Source organism: Somniosus microcephalus, chromosome 28 (assembly GCF_052327205.1).
Source record: "Somniosus microcephalus isolate GS21.2 chromosome 28, FLI_Smic_1.0, whole genome shotgun sequence".
Taxonomy (NCBI): Eukaryota; Metazoa; Chordata; class Chondrichthyes; order Squaliformes; family Somniosidae; genus Somniosus; species Somniosus microcephalus.
The window spans coordinates 37,510,829-37,532,015 of record NC_141014.1 but is presented as its reverse complement, the minus strand read 5'-3'; the positions used below and the strand labels follow the sequence as shown (position 1 = coordinate 37,532,015).

Here is a 21,187-nt window from a genome sequence, read left to right as displayed (position 1 = left end):
ATTTTCTGAAGAGGTAACAGAGAGATTAGACAAGGGTAATGCAGTAGATGTAATTTATCTGGTTTTTCAAAAGGCCTTTGATAAGGTGCCCCATAATAGACTGATGAACAAGGTCAGAGAATGCGGAGTCAGGGGCTGGCTTCAAGGCAGAGAGGAGGGAGTAAAGGGTAGCTATTCAGTGGCAGAAGGTGGGTAGTGGTGTTCCACAAGGATCAGTGCTGGGACCACTGTTGTTCACAATTTACATTAACGATTTAGACTTTGGAATCAAAAACACAATTTCTAATTTGCGGATGACACCAAATTGGGGGGGATAGTCAATACTGAGGAGGACTGCAACAAGTTACAGCAGGACATTAATAAACTTGCAGAATGGGCGAATAATTGGCAAATGAAGTTCAACACAGATAAATGTGAGGTATTACATTTGGTAGGAAGAATAGGGAGGTCACTTATCACTTGGAGGGTGCGAGTCTAGGTGGGGTAGAGGAACAAAGGGATCTCGGAGTACAAATACACAAATCACTAAAAGTAGCGACACAGGTTAACAAGGCCATAAAAAAAGCAAACCAAGCACTAGGGTTTATTTCTAGAGGGATAGAATTGAAAAGTAGGGAAGTTATGCCAAACCTGTATCGAACCTTGGTTAGACCACACTTGGAGTACTGCGTACAGTTCTGGTCGCCATATTATTAAAAGGATATAGAGGCACTGGAGAGGGGTGCAGAGAAGATTTACAAGGATGATACCAGAAATGCGAGGTTATACATATCAGGAAAGGATGAACAGGCTGGGGCTCTTTTTCCTCTTTTGAAAAAAGAAGGTTGAGGGGTGACCTAATAGAGGTCTTTGAAATTATGAAAGGTTTTGATGGAGTGGATACAGAGAGAATGTTTCCACTTGTGGGGAAGAGCGAAACTAGAGGCCATGAATCTAAGATAGTCCCCAAGAAATTAAATAGGGAATTCAGAAGAAAGTTCTTTACCCAGAGAGTGGTGAGAATGTGGAACTCGCTACCACAGGGAGTGGTTAGAGTGAATAGCACAGATGCATTTAAGGGAAGTTGGATAAACACGAGGGCGAAGGGAATAGAGGGTCATGCTGATAGATTTAGATGAGGAAAGACAGGAGGAGGCTCGAGTGGAGCATAAAGGCCGGCATGGACTGGTTGGGCCGAATGACCTGTTTCTGTGCCGTATATCCGATGTAATCCTATGTCTTCTCCTGCTTGAGTCCGATGTAAACCCGTTTAGTTATGCTGCAACTTGGCTGTGTGTTAACAGGAAGAGATCGCCATCAGTGCTTAGTCATTCTACAGTTTAACACCCACAAACTGTAGGCTAATCTGCATATTGCAACATGATGATTTTCATATATTGGACTTGAGTATGGAAGGGTGGTCTGATCGAGGTGTTGTTACAAGGATTCGTGGCTCAGTGGTAGCACCCTCGCCTGGAGTCCCCACTCCAAAGACTTGAGCACAAAATCCAGGCTGACGCTCCCAGTGCATTACCGAGGGAGCGCTGCACTGTCTGAGGTGCCATCTGTCGGATGAGACGTTACACTGAGGCCCCGTCTGCACGCTCAAGTGGATGTAAAAGATCCCACGGCATTAAGAAGAGCAGGGGTATCCTGGTCAATATTTATCCCTCAATCAGTCATCACAAAAAAACAGATGATCTGGTCATTATCACATTGCTGTTTGTGGGAGCTTGCTGTGTGCAAATTGCCTGCCGCGTTTCCCACATTACTTTTGAAGTGTAATCATTGTTGTACTTAATTGGCTGTAAAGGGCTTTGGGACATCCGGTGTTTGCAAGAGGTGCTATATATAAGTACAAGAGGTTTTTTTCTTAAGGTAGATGTGGAGTGACTAGATACGGAAACTGAAGTTACACGTATCGGGGAAAGTTTGAATAGGCTGGGGCTCTTTCCTCTAGAAAAGAGAAGACTGCTATGATTCAAAATTACTGAAAGGGTTTGATAGGGTAGACAGAGAAAATGTTTCCACTTGCAGGAGAGACTAGAACTAAAGGCCATCAATATAAGATAGTCACTAATAAATCCAACAGGGAATTCAGGAGAAACTTCTTTACCCAGAGAGTGGTGAGAATGTGGAACTCGCTGCCACGGAGTGGTTGAGACGAATAACATAGATGCAGGAAGCTAGACAAGCACATGAGGGAGAAAGGAATAGAAGGATCTGCTGATCGGATTAGATGAAGAGGGGTGGGAGGAGGCTCGTGTGGAGCATAGACCTGATGGGCCGAATGGCCTGTTTCTGTGCTGTACATGCTTTGTAAGGCTCGAAATTACTTCTGCTGGGGGGAATCCAGTACGAGAGGGACATAATCTTAAAGTAGAGCCAGGCCATTTAGGAGTGAAATCAGGAAGCACTTTGTCACACAAAGGGTAGTAGAAATCTGGAACTCTTCTCCCAAAAGGCTGTGGATGCTGGGGGTCGATTGAAGCTCTCAACACTCCGATCAATAGATTTAAAAAAAAAAAAAAAAAAATTGGGTAAGATTATTTATTGCAGGATATGGAGCTAAGGTGGGAATCTTCTTGACTTGAGGTGTGGATCAGCCGCGATCTCATTGACTGGCAGAATAGGTTCGAGGGGCTGAATGGCCGCCTCCTGTTCCTATGGTGCAGATTTCAATGTACCCACAAATAGCCCAACAAGGGGAGGGGGGAGGCAATGCCCACGGGTCCTGCCTGATCAATATCCAGTGACGTTGGGCAAAGGCGGGATAAGGGCTTGGCTGTGATGCCCTCACAGTCGAATAGCTGGCCGATGGTCGCTTCCGATTCTCGGGCTTGAAGAATGGTGGTTTGGCCCTGTTCTCGCACCCCACCAAGAGTCCGTGCCTCGGGGCGAGACGGGGGGGGCGGGGAAACTAATGCTGGGAAAGAAAATTTAAGTATTTATTTGTTTCAACATTTGACAGAATTCCACTCACCAAGTTCCAGTCGGTGCGGAGGGCGCTGATTGAGGCCGCAGATTCCATCGAGAGTCTCATTGCTGCTGGTCAACGCGGAAATGAGAAATACACGGAATTCCCAGGAAAGGAGGGCGAGACTCCCGAGATACTTACAAACTACTTAGATGTGAGTATGGCCGACAACCAAATGCTCGCTCGAGCTCACGCAAGCTCACTATCTCACGCGCCCGCTCTCCTGTGCACTCGCTCGTGTTGCCGCTCACTCGTGCGTGCTCTGCCTTTGTGCGCGCTTACTTTGGATTCCACTCGGGTATTTCTCCGCGGGGGCGGGGGGGTTCAAGGAGCACTCCCACAAGAATGCCCTTGCTCCTCGCTGAACGTGTGACCTTGAATGCACGGTCGAAACTGAAGATGTGTGGGGCAGCCACGCCAGGATTGTGCCCTCCAGCGCTGACCCTTCGGAGTTCGCGTGGTCAGTGGAGGCCACGTTTTTTTTTAACAATGGCGGGTGTTTGGCCGTGGGTACCTCCAGCACCTGCCTGCCTCGTGCTGCCGGCAACCCGCTGGCCATTAAAATCTTTCTCGCCTCCGCTGGAACGCACCCGACCAACTCTTGGGCGACGGCGGCGCCCGGGAAGCGGGCGAGCACGAGGGAGTCGCCAACGAGCACGCGACCAGGCCCTGATTGCAGGCGGTTGACTCACCGACTTTGTCAGGCTGCCGGGGAGTCAGTGATTGATGAAGCTGAAGAAAGATTTGCATTTCTGCGGCGCCTCTCACAGCCTCGGGATGCCCCAAAGCGCGTTGCAGCCAATGGAGTACTTTTAAAAAATTCATTGATGGGATGTGGGCGTCGCTGGCTAGGCCTGCATTTAGTGCCCATCCCTAATTGCCCTTGAGAAGATGGTGGTGAGCCACCTTCTTGAACCGCTGCAGTCCATATGGTGTAGGTACACCCACAATGCTGTTAGGAAGGGAGTTCCATGATTTTGGCCCAGCGACAGTGAAGGAACGGCGATACAGGTCCAAGTCAGGATGGTGTGTGGCTTGGAGGGGAACTTGTAGGTGGTGATGTTCCCATGCGTCTGCTGCCCTTGTCCTTCTAAGTGGTGGAGGTCGCGGGTTTGGAAGGTGCTGTTGAAGGAGCTTTGGCGAGTTGCTGCAGTGCATCTTGTAGATGGTACACACTGCAGCCACAGTGCGCCGGTGGTGGAGGGAGTGCCAATCAAGCGGGCTGCTTTGTCCTGAATGGTGTCGAGCTTCTTGAGTGTTGTTGGGGCTGCACTCATCCAGGCAAGTGGAGAGTATTCCATCACACTCCTGACTTGTGCCTTGTAGATGGTGGAAAGGCTTTGGGGAGTCAGGAGGTGAGACACTCGCCGCAGAATTCCCAGCCTCTGGCCTGCTCTTGTAGCCACAGTATTTATATGAAAATGAAGTCGCTGCTGTGATGTGGGAAACGTGGTCCAGCCCCATTTGATGGATGAGCAAGTTAAGGCCCCCACTCGGTGTAACATGTTCTACTGAGTTACAGCGTGAGAACATAAGACGGAGGAGCAGGAGTCGGTCATTCGGCCCCTCGAGCCTGCTCCGCCATTCAATAAGATCATGGCTGATCTGATCTTGGCCTCAACTCCACTTCCCTGCCCGCTCCCCATAACCCTCGACTCCCCTTATTGTTCAAAAATCTGTCTATCTCCACCTTCAATATATTCAATGACCCAGCCTCCACAGCTCTCTGGGGAAGAGAATTCCAAAGATTCACGACCCTCTGAGAAGAAATTCCTCCTCATCTCTGTCTTAAATGGGCGACCCCTTATTCTGAAATTATGTCCCCTCAGTCTAGATTCCCCCATGAGGGGAAACATCCTCTCTGCCTCTATCCTGTCGAGCCCCCTCAGAATCTTATGTTTCAATGAGCTCATCTCTCATTCTTCTAAACTCCAATGAGTATAGGCCCGACCTGCTCAACCAGGCAGTGGATGAGTCACTTCAGTTAGTCTCCGTGCTCCTGGGCTACGAGGCGAATGAGTCAGGATTTCGAAAGAAAGAACTTGCATTCGTAAAGGAGCCTGGTTGCATCCTCGGAATGCCCCCAAATTCCTTTTGGAAGTCCAGTCGCCATTAATGTAGGCGAGCAGGGTGGCCATTTTGTGCACAGCAAGATCCCACAAACAGCGCAGGCTTTCGTTAAGGTCCCGCATAAGAGATTAGCGTGTAAAATTAAGGCACATGGGATTGGGGGCAAGGTATTGACTTGGATAGAGAACTGGTTGGCAGACAGAAAGCAAAGAGTTGGAATAAACTGCTCTTTTTCCGAGTGGCAGGCAGTGACTAGTGGGGTACCGCAGGGATCGGTCCTTGGACCCCAGCTATTCACAATATATATTAATGATCTGCACGAGGGAACTAGATGTAATATCTCCAAGTTTGCAGACGACACAAAGCTGGGTGGGTGTGTGCGCTGTGAGGAGGATGCAGAGAAACTCCAGTATGATTTGGACAGTTTGGGTGATTGGGCAGAAGCATGGCAGATGCAATATAACGTGGATAAATGCGAGGTTATCCACTTTGGTGTCAAAAACAGGAAGGGAGATTATTATCTAAATGGCAATAGATTGGGAAAAGGGGAAGTGCAACGAGACCGAGGCGTCCTTGTGCACCAGTCGCTGAAAGTAAGCATGCAGGTGCAGCAGGCAGTTAAGAAAGCAAATGGTATGTTGACCTTCGTAGCGAGAGGGTTTGAGTACAGGAACAAGGATGTCTTGCTGCAGTTGTACAGGGCCTTGGTGAGACCACACCTTGAGTACTGTGTGCAGTTTTGGTCGCCTTATCTGAGGAAGGATGTTCTTACCATGGAAGGAGTGCAGCGAAGATTCACCAGGCTGATACCTGGGATGGCAGGAATGACGTATGAGGAGAGATTGGGTCGATTGGGCTTGTACTCGCTGGAGTTTAGAAGAATGAGAGGGGATCTCATCGAAACTTATAAAATTCTAACAGGACTAGACAGACTAGATGCTGGAAGGATGTTCCCGATGGTCGGGGAATCCAGAACCAGGGGTCACAGTCTAAGGATAAGGGGTAAGCCATTTAGGACAGAGATGAGGAGGAATTTCTTCACCCAGAGAGTGGTGAACCTGTGGAATTCTCTACCACACAAGGCAGTAGAGGCCAGTTCATTAAATATATTCAAGAAGGAGTTGGATATATTTCTTAAGGCTAAAGGGATCAAGGGCTATGGGGAGAAGGCAGGGACAGGGCACTGAATTTGGATGATCAGCCATGATCTCATTGAATGGCGGAGCAGGCTCGAGGGGCTGAATGGCCTACTCCTGCTCCTATCTTCTATGTTTCTGAGATAAATGACCAGATAACCTGTGCGACTGGGTGATTTTCGGTTTCGGGAGGACTGTTGGCCAGGAAGCCAGGCAGAACTTTGAAGGGGGTGGGGGGCGAAACTGCGGGGCTATGTGGAAAGGGCAGAGCAATGGGACTAATTGGGTGGCTCTTTCAAGAGAGCCGGCACAGGCACGATGGGCAAATGGCCTCCTTCTGTGCTGTATCAATCTATGACTCGACGAACGCCCTGATTGCTGTCTAGCGATGCCCGCTGGGGGGGGGAACTCGCACACGGCTGAAGTTGAATGAGGGCCTGGGTGGGGGTTGTTTATGATGCAGCCCTTGGTCGAATAGCCTGTTGGCACTCCCTGGGCTTGCTTACGGGTAATGGCCACTCGGGTGAGATGCGTAGGGAGCCCGGTGTCTGGAAAACTCTCGCCTCGGGAGTCAGCAGGTCGTGGCTGTAAAGCCCTTTGAGAAGTCCTGAGTTCGTGAAAGGCACTATATAAATGCCAAGTCTCCTTCCTCCCCCCCCCCCCCCGCCCCCCCCCCCCCCCACTCCTTCGCCCCCTCCCCACCCCCCCACCCCCTCTGACCAATGTTCCTGTCTTTCAGGCCCAGTACTACGGCAAGATTAGCATCGGCACACCACCGCAGCCGTTCACCGTGGTCTTCGACACCGGATCATCCAACCTCTGGGTCCCCTCATCCCACTGCTCCATGTGGGACATCGCGTGCTGTGAGTAACGAGAAAACAGGACCAGAAGTGGTGGATTCACTGCTTTATCTTTCATTCTCTGGATGTGGGCGTCGCTGGCGAGGTTGGCAGCTTTTGCCCATCCCCCTAATTGCCCTGAGAAGGTGGTGGTGAGCCGCCGCCTTGAACCGCTGCAGTCCGTGTGGTGAAGGGGCTCCCACAGTGCTGTTAGGGAGGGAGTTCCAGGATTGTGCTGGGGGTGTTTGATGGGACAGTGTAGAGGGAGCTTTACTCTGTATCTAACCCGTGCTGTACCTGCCCTGGGAGTGTTTGATGGGACAGTGTAGAGGGAGCTTTACTCTGTATCTAACCCGTGCTGTACCTGCCCTGGGAGTGTTTGATGGGACAGTTTAGAGGGAGCTTTACTCTGTATCTAACCCGTGCTGTACCTGCCCTGGGAGTGTTAGATGCTTGGAACAAAAAAGGACAAGTACTGCTTCCTAACACCAGGAGTGACTCATCTCTAACCTTGTATTTATTGGGGGTGGAAGAGTTCAAGTTTTGAGCTTTGTTTAACGAGACCCTCGGTTTCTCCCTGTTCAGGGATTCACCACAAGTACAAATCGGATGCATCCAGCACGTATGTTAAAATGGAACGGAGTTTGCTATTCGATATGGAAGTGGGAGCCTTTCGGGATTCCTCAGCCAGGATACCGTAACCGTAAGTAAAGCCAGAGCTATCAGGTGGAGGGCCCAGATTCAATCCCAGCATTGTCTGTAAGGGTCCTTTGTGACCAGAGTGTGGGGCGGTCTCGATCAGCTTGCAGTAGGCAAGGCCCATGGCACAAATCAGCCCGGAATCCCCCATTTAAATTGGCCGTTTAGTGACTGGAGCTTTACTCATTATCTAACCCGTGCTGTACCTGCCCTGGGAGTGTTTGATGTGACAGTGTAGAGGGAGCTTTACTCTGTATCTAACCCGTGCTGTACCTGCCCTGGGAGTGTTTGATGGGACAGTGTAGAGGGAGCTTTTCTCTGTATCTAACCCGTGCTGTACCTGCCCTGGGAGTGTTTGATGGGACAGTGTAGAGGGAGCTTTACCCTGTATCTAACCCGTGCTGTACCTGCCCTGGGAGTGTTTGATGGGACAGTGTAGAGGAGCTTTACTCTGTATCTAACCCGTGCTGTACCTGCCCTGGGAGTGTTTGATGGGACAGTGTAGAGGGAGCTTTACTCTGTATCTAACCCGTGCTGTACCTGCCCTGGGAGTGTTTGATGGGACAGTGTAGAAGGGAGCTTTACTCTGTATCTAACCCGTGCTGTACCTGCCCTGGGAGTGTTTGATGGGACAGTGTAGAGGGAGCTTTACTCTGTATCTAACCGATGCTGCACCTGCCCTGGGAGTGTTTGATGGGACAGTGTAGAGGGAGCTTTACTCTGTATCTAACCTGTGCTGTACCTGCCCTGGGAGTGTTTGATGGGACAGTGTAGAGCGAGCTTTACTCTGTATCTAACCCGTGCTGTACCTGCCCTGGGAGTGTTTGATGGGGCAGTGTAGAGGGAGCTTTACTCTGTATCTAACCCGTGCTGTACCTGCCCTGGGAGTATTTGATGGGACAGTGTAGAGGGAGCTTTACTCTGTATCTAACCCGTGCTGTACCTGCCCTGGGAGTGTTTGATGGGGCAGTGTAGAGGGAGCTTTACTCTGTATCTAACCCGTGCTGTACCTGCCCTGGGAGTGTTTGATGGGGCAGTGTAGAGGGAGCTTTACTCTGTATCTAACCCATGCTGTACCTGCCCTGGGAGTGTTTGATGGGACAGTGTAGAGGGAGCTTTACTCTGTATCTAATCCGTGCTGCCCTTAAGTGTTCGATGCTCATGCGACTGAGTTGCTGAAATAGGGAAGTGGTGTGGTTTTCAACACCAACGCTACTCTTTAAGCACAGAGGTCACCACAAAAATAACTGAGGGTGCAGTTCCCTGAATCGGCAAGTGTGTGGGGCATCTACGGGCAAGTGTGACTTAGCCCAGCCTGTTCAGAATCTCAGGCGGTTTAGCCTCGACACCTCTCCTGTCTTGAGTGATCGGGAGGAGAAAAAGTTAATTGGGGCCTCGTGCTCCTGATTGCTGTCCAGCGCCTCCTGCTGTGAGGTATTTGAACGTCGGGCGCGAGCCGGCGCTGGCTGGGCCTGAGATTTGTTTTTTTTTCCTGCACAGCCTGCCCCAGTCGAGTAGCAGGTTGGTGCTCACCGCAGGTGAAGGTTTGGCTGAGCGGGAAGGCGTACTGGGGCGGAACATGTACTCCAGCTGCATGGCTCCCCTCCATTGGCCGAGAGTGAGCTGAGGGTAACGGAAGGTGCAGCCTACGGTCGAGGGGCAGCTGAGTGACGGTTTGAGAAGGCCGTGGGCTCTGTCGCCCCCCCCAAGCTGTGCTCCATTGAAACTGCAGCAGGTTGAATTCTCTTGTCGTGAAAAGCCTAACAACCAGAAATGGATGTTCTGCACTGCTGTTACCCAGAGATGCAAGCCAGTGGCGGATCTCTGCCTACTTTGCCCACTGTGTCTTGATGGCCGAAGTGGAATTCTGAACTACAACACAACATCTTGCATTTATATAGCGCCTTTATCGGAGTAAAACGTCCCAAGGTGCTTCACAGGAGCGATTATCAAATAAAATTTGACACCGAGCCTCAGAAGGAGATATTGACAGGCGACCAAAGGCTTGGGTCAATGAGAGGTTGGTTTTAAGGAGCATGTTAAAGGAGGAGAGAGAGGCGGAGAGGTTTAGGGAGGGAATTCCAGAGCTCGGGGCCCAGGCAGCTGAAGGCACGGCCGCCAATGGTGGAGCGATTTTATAATCGGCATTTGCGCAAGATGCCAGAATTGGAGGAGCGCCGAGATCTCGGATTGGGATTGAGGGTGGTGGTGGTGGGATTGGAGATGGGGAGCGGGCGAGGCCATGGAAGGATGCGAACAGGCGGATGAGAATTTTTAAAATAGTGCGTTACCGGATGGGGAAATGGAGAAGGGCAGAGGTTTCCAGGATGAAACTGTTAGCAGGCTGAGAATGTAATGGAGTTCTGTTTGAGCTGAGCGGAGCAGAGCTGAGATTGATGTGTGCTTTGGTTTTCTAGATTGGTGACATGAAGACCCCAAAACAGGTCTTTGCGGAGGCTGTTAAACAGCCCGGATTGGTCTTTGTTGCTGCAAAGTTCGACGGGATCCTTGGTATGGCCTACCCCAAGATCTCTGTCGATGGAGTTCTGCCTGTCTTTGATAACATGGTGAAACAGAAACTGGTGGAGAAAAATATCTTCTCCTTCTACCTGAACAGGTGGGTTTTGTGTGTGTGTTACTCTTACTGTGTGTCTCTCATTCCCTTCTGTCTCTCATCTCTCCTCCCCCCCCCCCCTTCCTCCTCCCCCTTCCTCCTCCTCCTCTCCCCCCCCTTCCCTTCCCCCCCTTCCTCTTCCTCCTCCTCTCCCTCCTCCTCTCCCCCCTTCCTCTTCCTCCTCCTCTCCCCCCCTTCCTCTTCCTCCTCTCTCCCCCCTTCCCTTCCTCCTCCTCCTCCCCCCCCCTTCCTCTTCCTCCTCCTCTCCCCCCCCTTCTCCTTCTCCTCCTCTCCCCCTCCCCTCCCTCTCCTTCCCCTCCCCTCTCCCTTCCCCTCCTCTCCCTTCCCCTCCCTCTCCCTTCCCCTCCCTCTCCCTTCCCCTCCCTCTCCCTTCCCCTCCCTCTCCCTTCCCCTCCTCTCCTTCCCCTCCCTCTCCCTTCCCCTCCCTCTCCCTTCCCCTCCCTCTCCCTTCCCCTCCCTCTCCCTTCCCCTCCTCTCCCTTCCCCTCCCTCTCCCTTCCCCTCCCTCTCCCTTCCCCTCCCTCTCCCTTCCCCTCCCTCTCCCTTCCCCTCCCTCTCCCTTCCCCTCCCTCTCCCTTCCCCTCCCTCTCCCTTCCCCTCCTCTCCCTTCCCCTCCCTCTCCCTTCCCCTCCCTCTCCCTTCCCCTCCCTCTCCCTTCCCCTCCCTCTCCCTTCCCCTCCCTCTCCCTTCCCTCCCTCTCCCTTCCCCTCCCTCTCCCTTCCCCTCCATCTCCCTTCCCCTCCCTCTCCCTTCCCCTCCCTCTCCCTCTCCCTCCTCTCCCCTCCTCCCCTCCCTCTCCCCTCCCTTCCCCTCCTCTCTCTCCCTCCCTTCCCCTCCCTCTCTCCCCTCCTTCCCCTCCCTCTCCCCTCCCTTCCCCTCCCTCTCCCCTCCCTTCCCCTCCCTCTCCCTTCCCCTCCCTTCCCCTCCCTCTCCCCTCCCTTCCCCTCCCCTCCCTTCCCCTCCCCCTCCCTTCCCCTCCCCCTCCCTTCCCCTCCCCCTCCCTTCCCCTCCCCCTCCCTTCCCCTCCCCTCCCTTCCCCTCCCCCTCCCTTCCCCTCCCCTCCCTTCCCCTCCCCCTCCCTTCCCCTCCCCCTCCCTTCCCCTCCCTCTCCCTTCCCCTCCCTCTCCCTTCCCCTCCCTCTCCCTTCCCCTCCCTCTTCCTCCTCTCCTCCCCTTCCTCCTCCCCCCCCCCCCCCCTCCGCCCTTCCTCGAGTGTAGAAGACTGTTTAATGTGCTGCCTGTTTCTCCCCGTGTCCTGTTGAAGCGTTTGTTTCATTTCTGAGGTGTTTTTGCTTCTTTCTGTCTTCGGTTCAGGAACGAGAGCACTCAGCCCGGTGGGGAGCTGCTGCTGGGAGGAGTTGACCCCAAGTACTACACGGGAGACTTCCACTATGTGAACGTCACGCGCCAGGCCTACTGGCAGATACAGGCCGACCAGTAAGTCCAGGCCGCTCTTGACTCTGCCCCTTGCACCTATTTGTCTTCGCTTCCTCTGCAAATATTCTCTCCTCGCCGGGGTGCGGAGCGGCAGGCGATGTCCACGTCTTCTGCAGTCACGCCTGAATTGCCGTTCATTCCATGGCGGTCGTGGACTTGGGAGTGCGGGGCTGGCTGTTTGACCATGGGAGCTTCACACTGGGCGCAATGCTGATCTCAGCAGACGGGTTCTCTCTCTCGCTCGCTCTCTGGAATATCGAGGATCCCTGGTGCCTGGGCTCTTGCCCGTGACCTCCGGGTGTTCCAGCGAGGCACTGGATAACTGGTGGCACCTGTGGGACCCGCACCCCTGTCACAGCAGCAGGAGTCCGCGGGGGGGGAGGAGGAATGTTGGCACTAGAGGATTGAGAAATTTATTGTGTGGGCGAACACCACCCACCCGGACCCCCCATCACCTCGGGAGGCTTGTAGGGTCCAGGAATCCCAGTCTGAAAACCAGTGCTTTACACCAGGACTGTAGCAGAGTTCGAGTGTTGTCGTGAAAGTGTTTACGCCTGATCCTATTATGATGGTTTTTCTTCTCTCTCCTCCTCTGCCTCCTTTTCCCTCTCTCTTCCTCTCTCTATCTCTGCCTCCTTCCCCTCTCTCTTTTTCCCTTTCCCTCTCCCTCTCCCTCTCCTCCTTTCTGCTGTGTAGGGTGACTGTAGGAAATCAGCTGACCCTGTGTAAAGGTGGTTGCCAGGCGATCGTGGATACAGGAACGTCCCAAATCACCGGGCCTGTGGAGGAGATTCGAGCCCTTCAAAGAGCCATCGGAGCGCTGCCCCTCATTCGGGGCGAGGTACAGACCGACATCTTAATACGGTTTCTCTCTCTGACCAACAACAACTCCTCGCATTTACAGAGCACCTTAACATCGTAAAACGTCCCAGGGCGCTTTCACGGGAGCGATTATCTAACAAAAATTGACACCGAGTCACATGAAAGTATTAGGACAGGTGACCTAAAGCTTGGTCAAACAGATAGATTTTGAGGAGCGTCTTAAAGGAGGAGAGAGAGGTTTTGGGGGCGGGGTGGGGGGAGCGCTGGTGTAGGGACTGGAAGAGGTTACAGAGATGTGGGGTGGGGGGCTGAATATCACACGGCCTCGTCTTGCTCAGAAGGTTGTGGGTTCAAGTCACACTTTAGAGACTTGAGCACATAATCCAGGCCGACACTCCCAGTGCGGTACCGAGGGAGCGCTGCACTGTCGGAGGCGCCGTCTTTCAGATGAGACGTTAAACCGAGGGCCCGTCTGCCCCCTCGGGCGGACGTAAAAGATCCCACGGCCACTATTTCGAAGAAGAGCAGGGGAGATCTCCCCGGTGTCCTGGGGCCAATATTTATCCCTCAACCAACATCACTAAAACTGATTAACTGGTCATTATCACATTGCTGTGTGTGGGAGCTTGCTGTGAGCAAATTGGTTGCCGCGTTTCCCACATTACAACAGTGACTACACTTCAAAAAGTACTTCATTGGCTGTAAAACACTTTGAGACGTCCTGAGGTGGTGAAAGACGCTGGAGAAATGCGAGCTCTTCCTTCAGCTGCCACTGATGTGCTGTCCCTGATTTTTACAAGTTTGCTCTGATGATCTGTGTTTTTCGTTTTCCTCACGCCACAGTACATGATCGACTGCGAGAAGATTCCGACTCTTCCCATCATCACCTTCAAGCTGGGCGGGAAGGAGTTCTCGCTGACGGGGGAGCAGTACGTGATGCAGGTGACGTGCGCTGGCAGCTTCATTATCTGGGTCTTCGGGTCAGGTTTTATTTTTTGTGCTGATTAAGGTGACGAGCTCTGGGAATGGAGCCTGTTCCACTTTTAAGCAGCAAACTTTCCGAGATCAGTTTGTAATGAAAGAACAAGGTGCGACACATCCAGTGTCCCCACTCCAGCGACTTGAGCACAAAACCGAGACTGACGCTCGCAGTGCCAGTACTGAGGGAGCGCCGCACTGTCGGAGGGGCAGTACTGAGGGAGCGCCGCACTGTCGGAGGGGCAGTACTGAGGGGGGGCAAGTACTGAGGGAGCGCCGCACTGTCGGAGGGGCAGAATTGAGGGAGCACCGCACTGTCGGAGGGGCAGTACTGAGGGAGCGCCGCACTGTCGGAGGGGCAGTACTGAGGGAGCATCGCACTGTCGGAGGGGCAGTACTGAGGGAGCGCCGCACTGTCGGAGGGGCGGCACTGAGGGAGTGGTGCACTGTCGGAGGGGCGGTACTGAGGGAGCGCCGCACTGTCGGAGGGGCAGTACTGAGGGAGCATCGCACTGTCGGAGGGGCAGTACTGAGGGAGCGCCGCACTGTCGGAGGGGCGGCACTGAGGGAGTGGTGCACTGTCGGAGGGGCGGTACTGAGGGAGTGGTGCACTGTCGGAGGGGCAGTACTGAGGGAGCGCCGCACTGTCGGAGGGGCAGTACTGAGGGAGTGCCGCACTGTCGGAGGGGCAGTACTGAGGGAGTGTCGCAGGGGCGGTACTGAGGGAGCGCCGCACTGTCGGAGGGGCAGTACTGAGGGAGCGCCGCACTGTCGGAGGGGCAGTACTGAGGGAGCGCCGCACTGTCGGAGGGGCAGTACTGAGGGAGCGCCGCACTGTCGGAGGTGCCGTCATTCGGATGAGACGTTAAACCGAGGCCCTGTCTGCCCCCTCAAGTGGACGTTAAAGATCCCGTGGCATTATTTCGAAGAAGAGCAGGGGAGTTCTCCCCGGTGTCCTGAGGCCAATATTTATTCCTCAACCAACATCACTAAAACAGATGATCTGGTCATGTATCACATTGCTGTTTGTGGGAGCTTGCTGTGCGCAATTGACTGCCGTGTTTCCTACATTACAGCAGTGACCACACATCAAAAAGTACTTCATTGGCTGTAAAGCGCTTTGGGACATCCTGAGGTGGTGAAAGGCGCTGGAGAAATGCAAGTCGTCTTTCTTTTAACAAATTACTTTTTTGCTGGCCATGTGACAGCCATTTTGTGTACAGCAAGATCCTGCAAAGCAACAATAAAATGGAACAACCAGTCCATTTTTATTTGTTCATGGTGTTGGTTGAGAGAGCAATGTTAGCCAGGACACTGGGAGAACGCCCCTGCACTTCTTTCAATAGTGTCAGAGTCTCTCTAACTTGAACAGGTGTGGCGATGCCGGTGTTGGACTGGGGTGGACAAATGTAAGAAATCACACAACACCAGGTTATAGTCCAACAGCTTTATTTGAAATCACAAGCTTTCGGAGCGCTGCTCCTTCGTCAGGTGAAGTGGAGAGATGCATAAAAACACAGCTTATATAGTCAGAGAATCATGTCAGATGTTTACAGGTAATCTTTCTAACTGCCATTTATCACACCTCGGCAGAGAGATAATCACAGCAATCAAAGGTGTAAATGGTGTCCAAACAGGTCAGTCAGGAAAACATTACATCAAAGAGCAATGAGGTGGGGCCACAAGGGATCAAATGTTGCAGATGCTTTAACTTGAACAGGCAATTGAGGTTTCAGTTTAACATCTCCTCTGAAAGACAGCACCTCCGACAGTGCAGCACTCCCTCAGCACTGCACTGGGAGTGTCGGCCTAGATTATGGGCTCAAGTCCTGGAGCTGGATTTGAACCCAGGGGTCAAAGATGAAAGGCCAGGGTCTAACCCACTGTGCTACTGAGGCCCCCTGAGAATGGTCTTTGCTCCACACGAGCCTCCTCCCCACCCCTTTTCATCTCACTCTTATCAACATATCCCTCTATTCCTTTCTCCCTCATGTGTTTATGCAGCTTCCCCTTAAATGTATCTACGCTATTTGCCTCCACCACTCCCTGTGGTAGCGAGCTCCCCATTCTCGCCACTCTCTGGGTAAAGAAGTTTCTCCTGAATTCCCTGTTGGATTTATTGGTGACCATCTTGTGTTTACGGCCCCTAGTTCTAGTCTCGCCCACAAGTGGAAACATCTTCTCTACTTCTACCCTATCAAACCTTTTCATAATTTTACAAACTTCGATCCGGTCACCCTGATCTCCTGCGGGGGAGGGGGGTTGCGGGGGGGTGAATTCCACCCACTTGTGTTAGGTGGGCGGAGGTTGGATTCGATAGTAGACGAGCGGTGATGACCTGGAACTCGCTGCTAACGGAAGTGGTGGAAGCGGAGACACTCAATGTTTTCAAGGGGGAGACTGGATGGGCACTTGAGGGAAATAAACTTGCAGGGCTACGGGGATAGAGCGGGGGAGAATGGGACTGACTGGATTGCTCTACAGAGAGCCGGCACGGACTCGATGGGCTGAATGGCCTCCTTCGGTGCCGTTATGACTCTGATATATTTGCACTTCAGACCACCCACTTGTGGTTAATTTTGAATCCCTTTTATCCTAACCTTTCCCTCATGTCGGTGGTTGTTTTTGCAGATCCACAAGTTTGGCCAAAGCATCTGCCTCAGTGGATTCATGGGTATGGACATCCCGCCTCCGGCTGGGCCGCTCTGGATCTTGGGTGACGTCTTCATTGGCCGCTACTACACCGTCTTCGATCGCGCCGACGACCGCGTGGGCTTTGCTGAAGCCGTGTAGCCCATTCTCCAAAAATAAAAGGGACTCTTTCCCCCCGCCTCGCGTCCGAGACAGAGTCCCCCTTTTTTTTTTGTTAAACTTGCGTGGGTCTAATTTTAGAAGGATTGTAGAAGAAAAAAATTGCAGCTCGGTTCCTACTGACTCCTACCCTGCTGACTAAACGCGACCTTCCCACGCTTCCGTAACCCTGACCCCGCTGATCGAACAGGACCTTGGTACAGTCAGGTGGCAGGAGCGATGGTTACCCACTTGATTTAAAGCAGGGATCTAACCCCGTGTGTCGGGGGAGCGCGAGAGTCCCGAGTATTCCCAGCAGTAAGGCAATTTATTTTTCTTTGCGCTCGGTGGGTAAATTTACGACTTGAAACCCTGTCGGAGTCTCATCCCGTTTATCACGGAGGTGCAAAACTATTCTCCCCCCCCCCCCCCCCCCCCCCCCCCGTGAACTGTGGTGTTTTCAGGGAATCCGATGAGCAGCAAAGTGTATCGGGACCCTGCCCCCTCCCACTCGCCCACACTAGACCATCGGTGAATGAATCTGGCGTCCCCTCATTTTTGCACTGTGGTATGTTTTAGCAATGTCGGTGAGGCCTGTGTCATTTGTCCCCCCTCTCTCCTGCTTGTTCAAAGAGAAGTCTTCACCACCTCTGGCGAGTTTCCCTTAGTGGAATGGTCTTGTTGTTGCAGATGCTTTGCTCTCGACCGCTCGACATATTCTGTACCCCTGCTGCTTACCTCGATGCCTCTTGGGGCTGGGGGGGGTGGTGGGGTGGGTCATTTTTATTCGCACCCTTTTCTATTCCGTTGTGACAGGGCCAGATAATGCTTGCCCTGAGAGACACAGCTAGGCGCTGTAGTATTCTAGATACACTGGATCCTGTTTCCAGCAGAGATTGATCAAGCAAAAAAGGGACGCTGTCTCTTTAATTCCAGAGCTGTCAAGATCAAAGCAAATGCTTATTAACGGTTTAAGCTTGTAATTCCTCCCCAGCCACTGCTCCCATATAACATGACGGACCACCTCTTATAATCTGCTCAGTCTTGTGGCTTCCAAACCAAAGGGCTCAAAAAAGATTTGATGCGTAGATCAATCTGTTAGTGACTCGGGTAGAAGAATGAATGAATGTTTGCTCTCACTCGTCTTCTCCCCCCCCCCCCTGCTCCGGCTCCCTTGCCAGCCAAGCGGTCAGGAGTTCTAATCGTAGGACCAATCTCCTGTCTCCCTGGCCTTGTGGAACGCCGAGTTGGCTGGGCTTCCTTCGTCCTCCACGGCAGGTGTTGAAGGAAGAGTGGAGCCGTGCAATGGACCTCCTCCCGCCCCCCCTAGGGGGCAACCAAGCATCGACCTGTGTAATTCTGGCCGGCTGAGTGGCAGAGTGAGGTTGGTGGTGACTGTGGGGGGGGGGGCAAGTACACGGCCCAGACACCCCAATCTCAATGAGGTGCATTGCACGGTCAACGATTTATACACCTGCCAGCCAGCAACTGGGCAAGAATGGAAACGGGGATCAATTCTAACTTGCTAGATTCTTTTTTAAAATCTTTTTTTCTTGAATGTAGGAATTTTTTCCCTATCCTAGTCCCTTCCCGGAACATTGGGGAAGATCCCCAGCCCAGTCAGCAGCTGATTTTTATGTTGATTCCTCCCTCTGGTTGCCGGCCAGCTATTTCTCAGTTTTTTGATCTGATCTCTCGAGGGAGTCGCCGGTTTGTATATCGGAACTGCCTCTGCATTATGACGTGATGGAGCATCACACGGTCTGAAACTCGGGCGGGGGGGGGGTAGAAAGTAGCAGAATTAAGCCCGTTGGACCCAATGGGGCAAAACTGTAATGTTGCAATACTCCACTTGTGCCACTAGAGGTCAGTTAAAATGCACAAGTCAAAGAAACGTAAGAGTCTACGGCACAGAAAGAGGCCATTCGGCCCACCTGCTCCGTGCTGGTGTTTAAGCTCCACACCAGCCTCCTCCCACCCCTCTTCATCTCACCCCATCAACATATCCCTCTATTCCTTTCTCCTTCATGTGTTTATCCAGCCTCCCCTTAAATGCATCACTGCTATTCGCCTCAACCACTCCCTGTGGTAGCGAGTTCCACATTCTCACCACTCTTTGGGTAAAGAAGTTTCTCCTGAATTCCCTTTTGGATTTATTAGTGACTATCTTATATTGATGGCCCCTAGTTCTGGTCTCCCCCACAAGTGGAAACATCTTCTCTACGTCTAACCTATCGAACCCCTTTCATAATCTTAAAGACGTCGATGAGGTTCTTGAGTAATGTCACACCCACAGAAAAGAATGCTTCTTTATCATGAGGTTCTGGCTTAATCCAAATACTTTCTGTCGTTGGCTTGTATTTAATAAAATAAATTAAAGTTGGTCCTTGAACTCGAACGCTCCAGATTTGTTTGTGTACAGAGCACGTGTTGTAAATGTGAATTGGACAGTAGGTCGAAGGTGTGAAGAGGACACCTGGGTTCGGCCATTGTTCTTCTCCCGGAGAGCAGGGAGCCTCTGGAATGTGTTGCGGGCTGGTGCAGTGGGTGCTGACTCTCTGCCTTCAAGAGGGAGCTTGACCGTTTCAGGGGTGTGGGAAAGCAAGTTGTGCAGAGGACTCAGAATCTGCAAAGGGATAGAGACAGGCTAGGTGCGTGGGCAAACATTTGGCAGATGGAGTATAATGTGGGAAAGTGCGAGGTTATCCACTTTGGCAGGAAAAATAAAAAAGCAAATAACAGGAAACTCTTTTTACCAGCACCTAAATAACCGGCAATCTCTCTTAACCGGCAAAATTCAGGAGTAGGTTCAGGTAAGTTTTACTTCATATTAGTGGCCGTGTAACCGGGGTTCCTGCACCTGTTGCCATGCAACAGGGACGCCTGGATCTGTGGCCGTGTACGGGGCTCTCTTACCTTGGTAAGTATACCTCTCTAATCCGGACTTTTTGATCAACCGGCACCACGCCGGTCCCGTCAGTGCCGGATGATAAAGAGTTTCCTGTATTATTTAAACGGAGAGAGATTACAAAATGCTACAGTTCATCCTTGTGCATGAAACACAAAAAGTTAGCACAAAAGCAAAATACTGTGGGTGACGGAAATCTGAAATAAAAACAGAAAATGCTGGAAATACTCAGCAGGTCAGGCAGCATCCGTGCAGAGAGAAACCGGGTTAAAAGTTCAGGTCGATGACCCTTCGTCAGAACAAAAAGTTGGCATACAGGTACAGCAAGTAATCAAAAAGGCAAATTGAATATTGGCCTTTATTGCAAGGGGTTTGGAGTATAAAAGCAGGGAAGTCCTGCTACAACTGTACAGGGTATTGGTGAGACCACAACTTGGGCACTGTGTACAGTTTTGGTCTCCTTATTTAAGGAAGGATATACTTGCATTGGAGGCAGTTCAGAGACGATTCACTCAGTTGATTCCTGAGATGAGGGGATTGACTTATGAGGAAAGGTTGAGCAGGTTGGGCCGATACTCATTGGAATTTAGAAGAATGAGAGGTGATCTTATCGAGACATATAAGCTACTGAGGGGGCTCGACAGGGTAGATGCAGAGAGGATGTTTCCCCTCGTGGGGAAACCTAGAATGCAGGGGCACAGTTTCAGAATAAAGGGTCGCCCGTTTAGAACTGAGATGAGGAGGAATTTCTTCTGAGGGTTGTAAATCTGGAATTCTCTGCCCCAGAGAGCCGTGGAGGCTGGGTCATTAAATACATTTAAGGTGGAGATAGACACAAGATAAGGGAGTGAAGGGTTATGGGGAGCGGGCAGGGAAGTGGCTTTGAGCCCACAATCAGCCATGATCTTATTGAATGGCGGAGCAGGCTCGAGGGGCCGAGTGGCCTATTCCTGCTCCTATTTCTTATGTTTCCTGACCGAGGCAGGGATCGCATCCGCAGGGTGTCTGGTGGGACTTGGGCCTACACGTAATTTTTTTCACGGGAAGCTCCCCGATTTCAGGCCATTGGGCGTGTTCTCACTGGAAAAGGTTGGGAGGTGATGGGATTGCTGTTTTCTTTTAGGATTCTATAGGCACTAGATAATCTAGACCGTGACGAGCTCTTTCACCTCGTCCGGGACGGTGGAACCAGAGGACATGGCCTGCGCTCGAAGGGGGGTAAATTCAAACCGGTGGTCAATCTGTGGAACAGGCTCTCTCGGGAGAGGGTGGAAGCTGTTGGTATTGATTCATCCATATCCAAATGAGAGGTTTCTTTCGGGAAATAACATTTTGAGATCCAGTATCTTGAGTAATTTGAGACATGAGGTGTGAGTGCGGCATGCTCGGGAGGAACAGGTGACTTTGGACCTATGGTTCCCCAAAGCTCTCCACCACTGGGGGTTTTCCTCGCCTCGTGTCTGGGTCTGTTGTAGACTCATTGATAGAGATCGATCGCTGTGATTGGTCGACAACTCCATTATCGTTGGACCATGGGAACACCAGGATGGCAGAAGGTGAACTGGATGGACCCTGGTCTATTTTCATCCAGCAATTCCTATGTTCAATTTTGCAATTGTGGGCAGTTACCAAGTGGAAACTACAAGGGGTGGGGTGGAAATAACAACTGGACCATTAATTTGGGTTTTTCCACTTGCCGGGACCTCCCTACCTCAATGGTATTCCCTTGTCTTCGGTTGGAGATCAAGGCGAAGGAGCAGTGTTGAGTCCCAGTGCAGACAACATTCCACTGTCGCTCAGGCCTTGAGTGATGCAGCAAGTCTGGGTGAACAGGCGATGGGCTGGAAATGGGCCCTAGGTTATATTGAATATGGGGTTATATTACTGTACTGATAACCTGGAGAACGTGACTTCAAACC

General features: G+C 51.9%; 1 protein-coding gene across 1 annotated transcript in view; it reads left to right on the top strand.

Annotated features, from left to right (window-relative positions):
- Positions 1 to 18,752, top strand: part of LOC147099604 (cathepsin D-like) — a 20,290-nt gene extending 1,538 nt beyond the window's left edge. The window contains 9 exon segments of the mRNA XM_085969848.1: positions 2,951 to 3,110; positions 6,902 to 7,025; positions 7,587 to 7,628; positions 7,631 to 7,704; positions 10,118 to 10,317; positions 11,648 to 11,770; positions 12,467 to 12,611; positions 13,436 to 13,534; positions 16,202 to 18,752. Coding sequence (XP_085825974.1) covers positions 2,951 to 3,110; positions 6,902 to 7,025; positions 7,587 to 7,628; positions 7,631 to 7,704; positions 10,118 to 10,317; positions 11,648 to 11,770; positions 12,467 to 12,611; positions 13,436 to 13,534; positions 16,202 to 16,363 — 1,129 coding nt within the window. The 3' untranslated portion in view covers positions 16,364 to 18,752.
- The last annotated feature ends 2,435 nt before the right edge of the window (positions 18,753 to 21,187 follow it).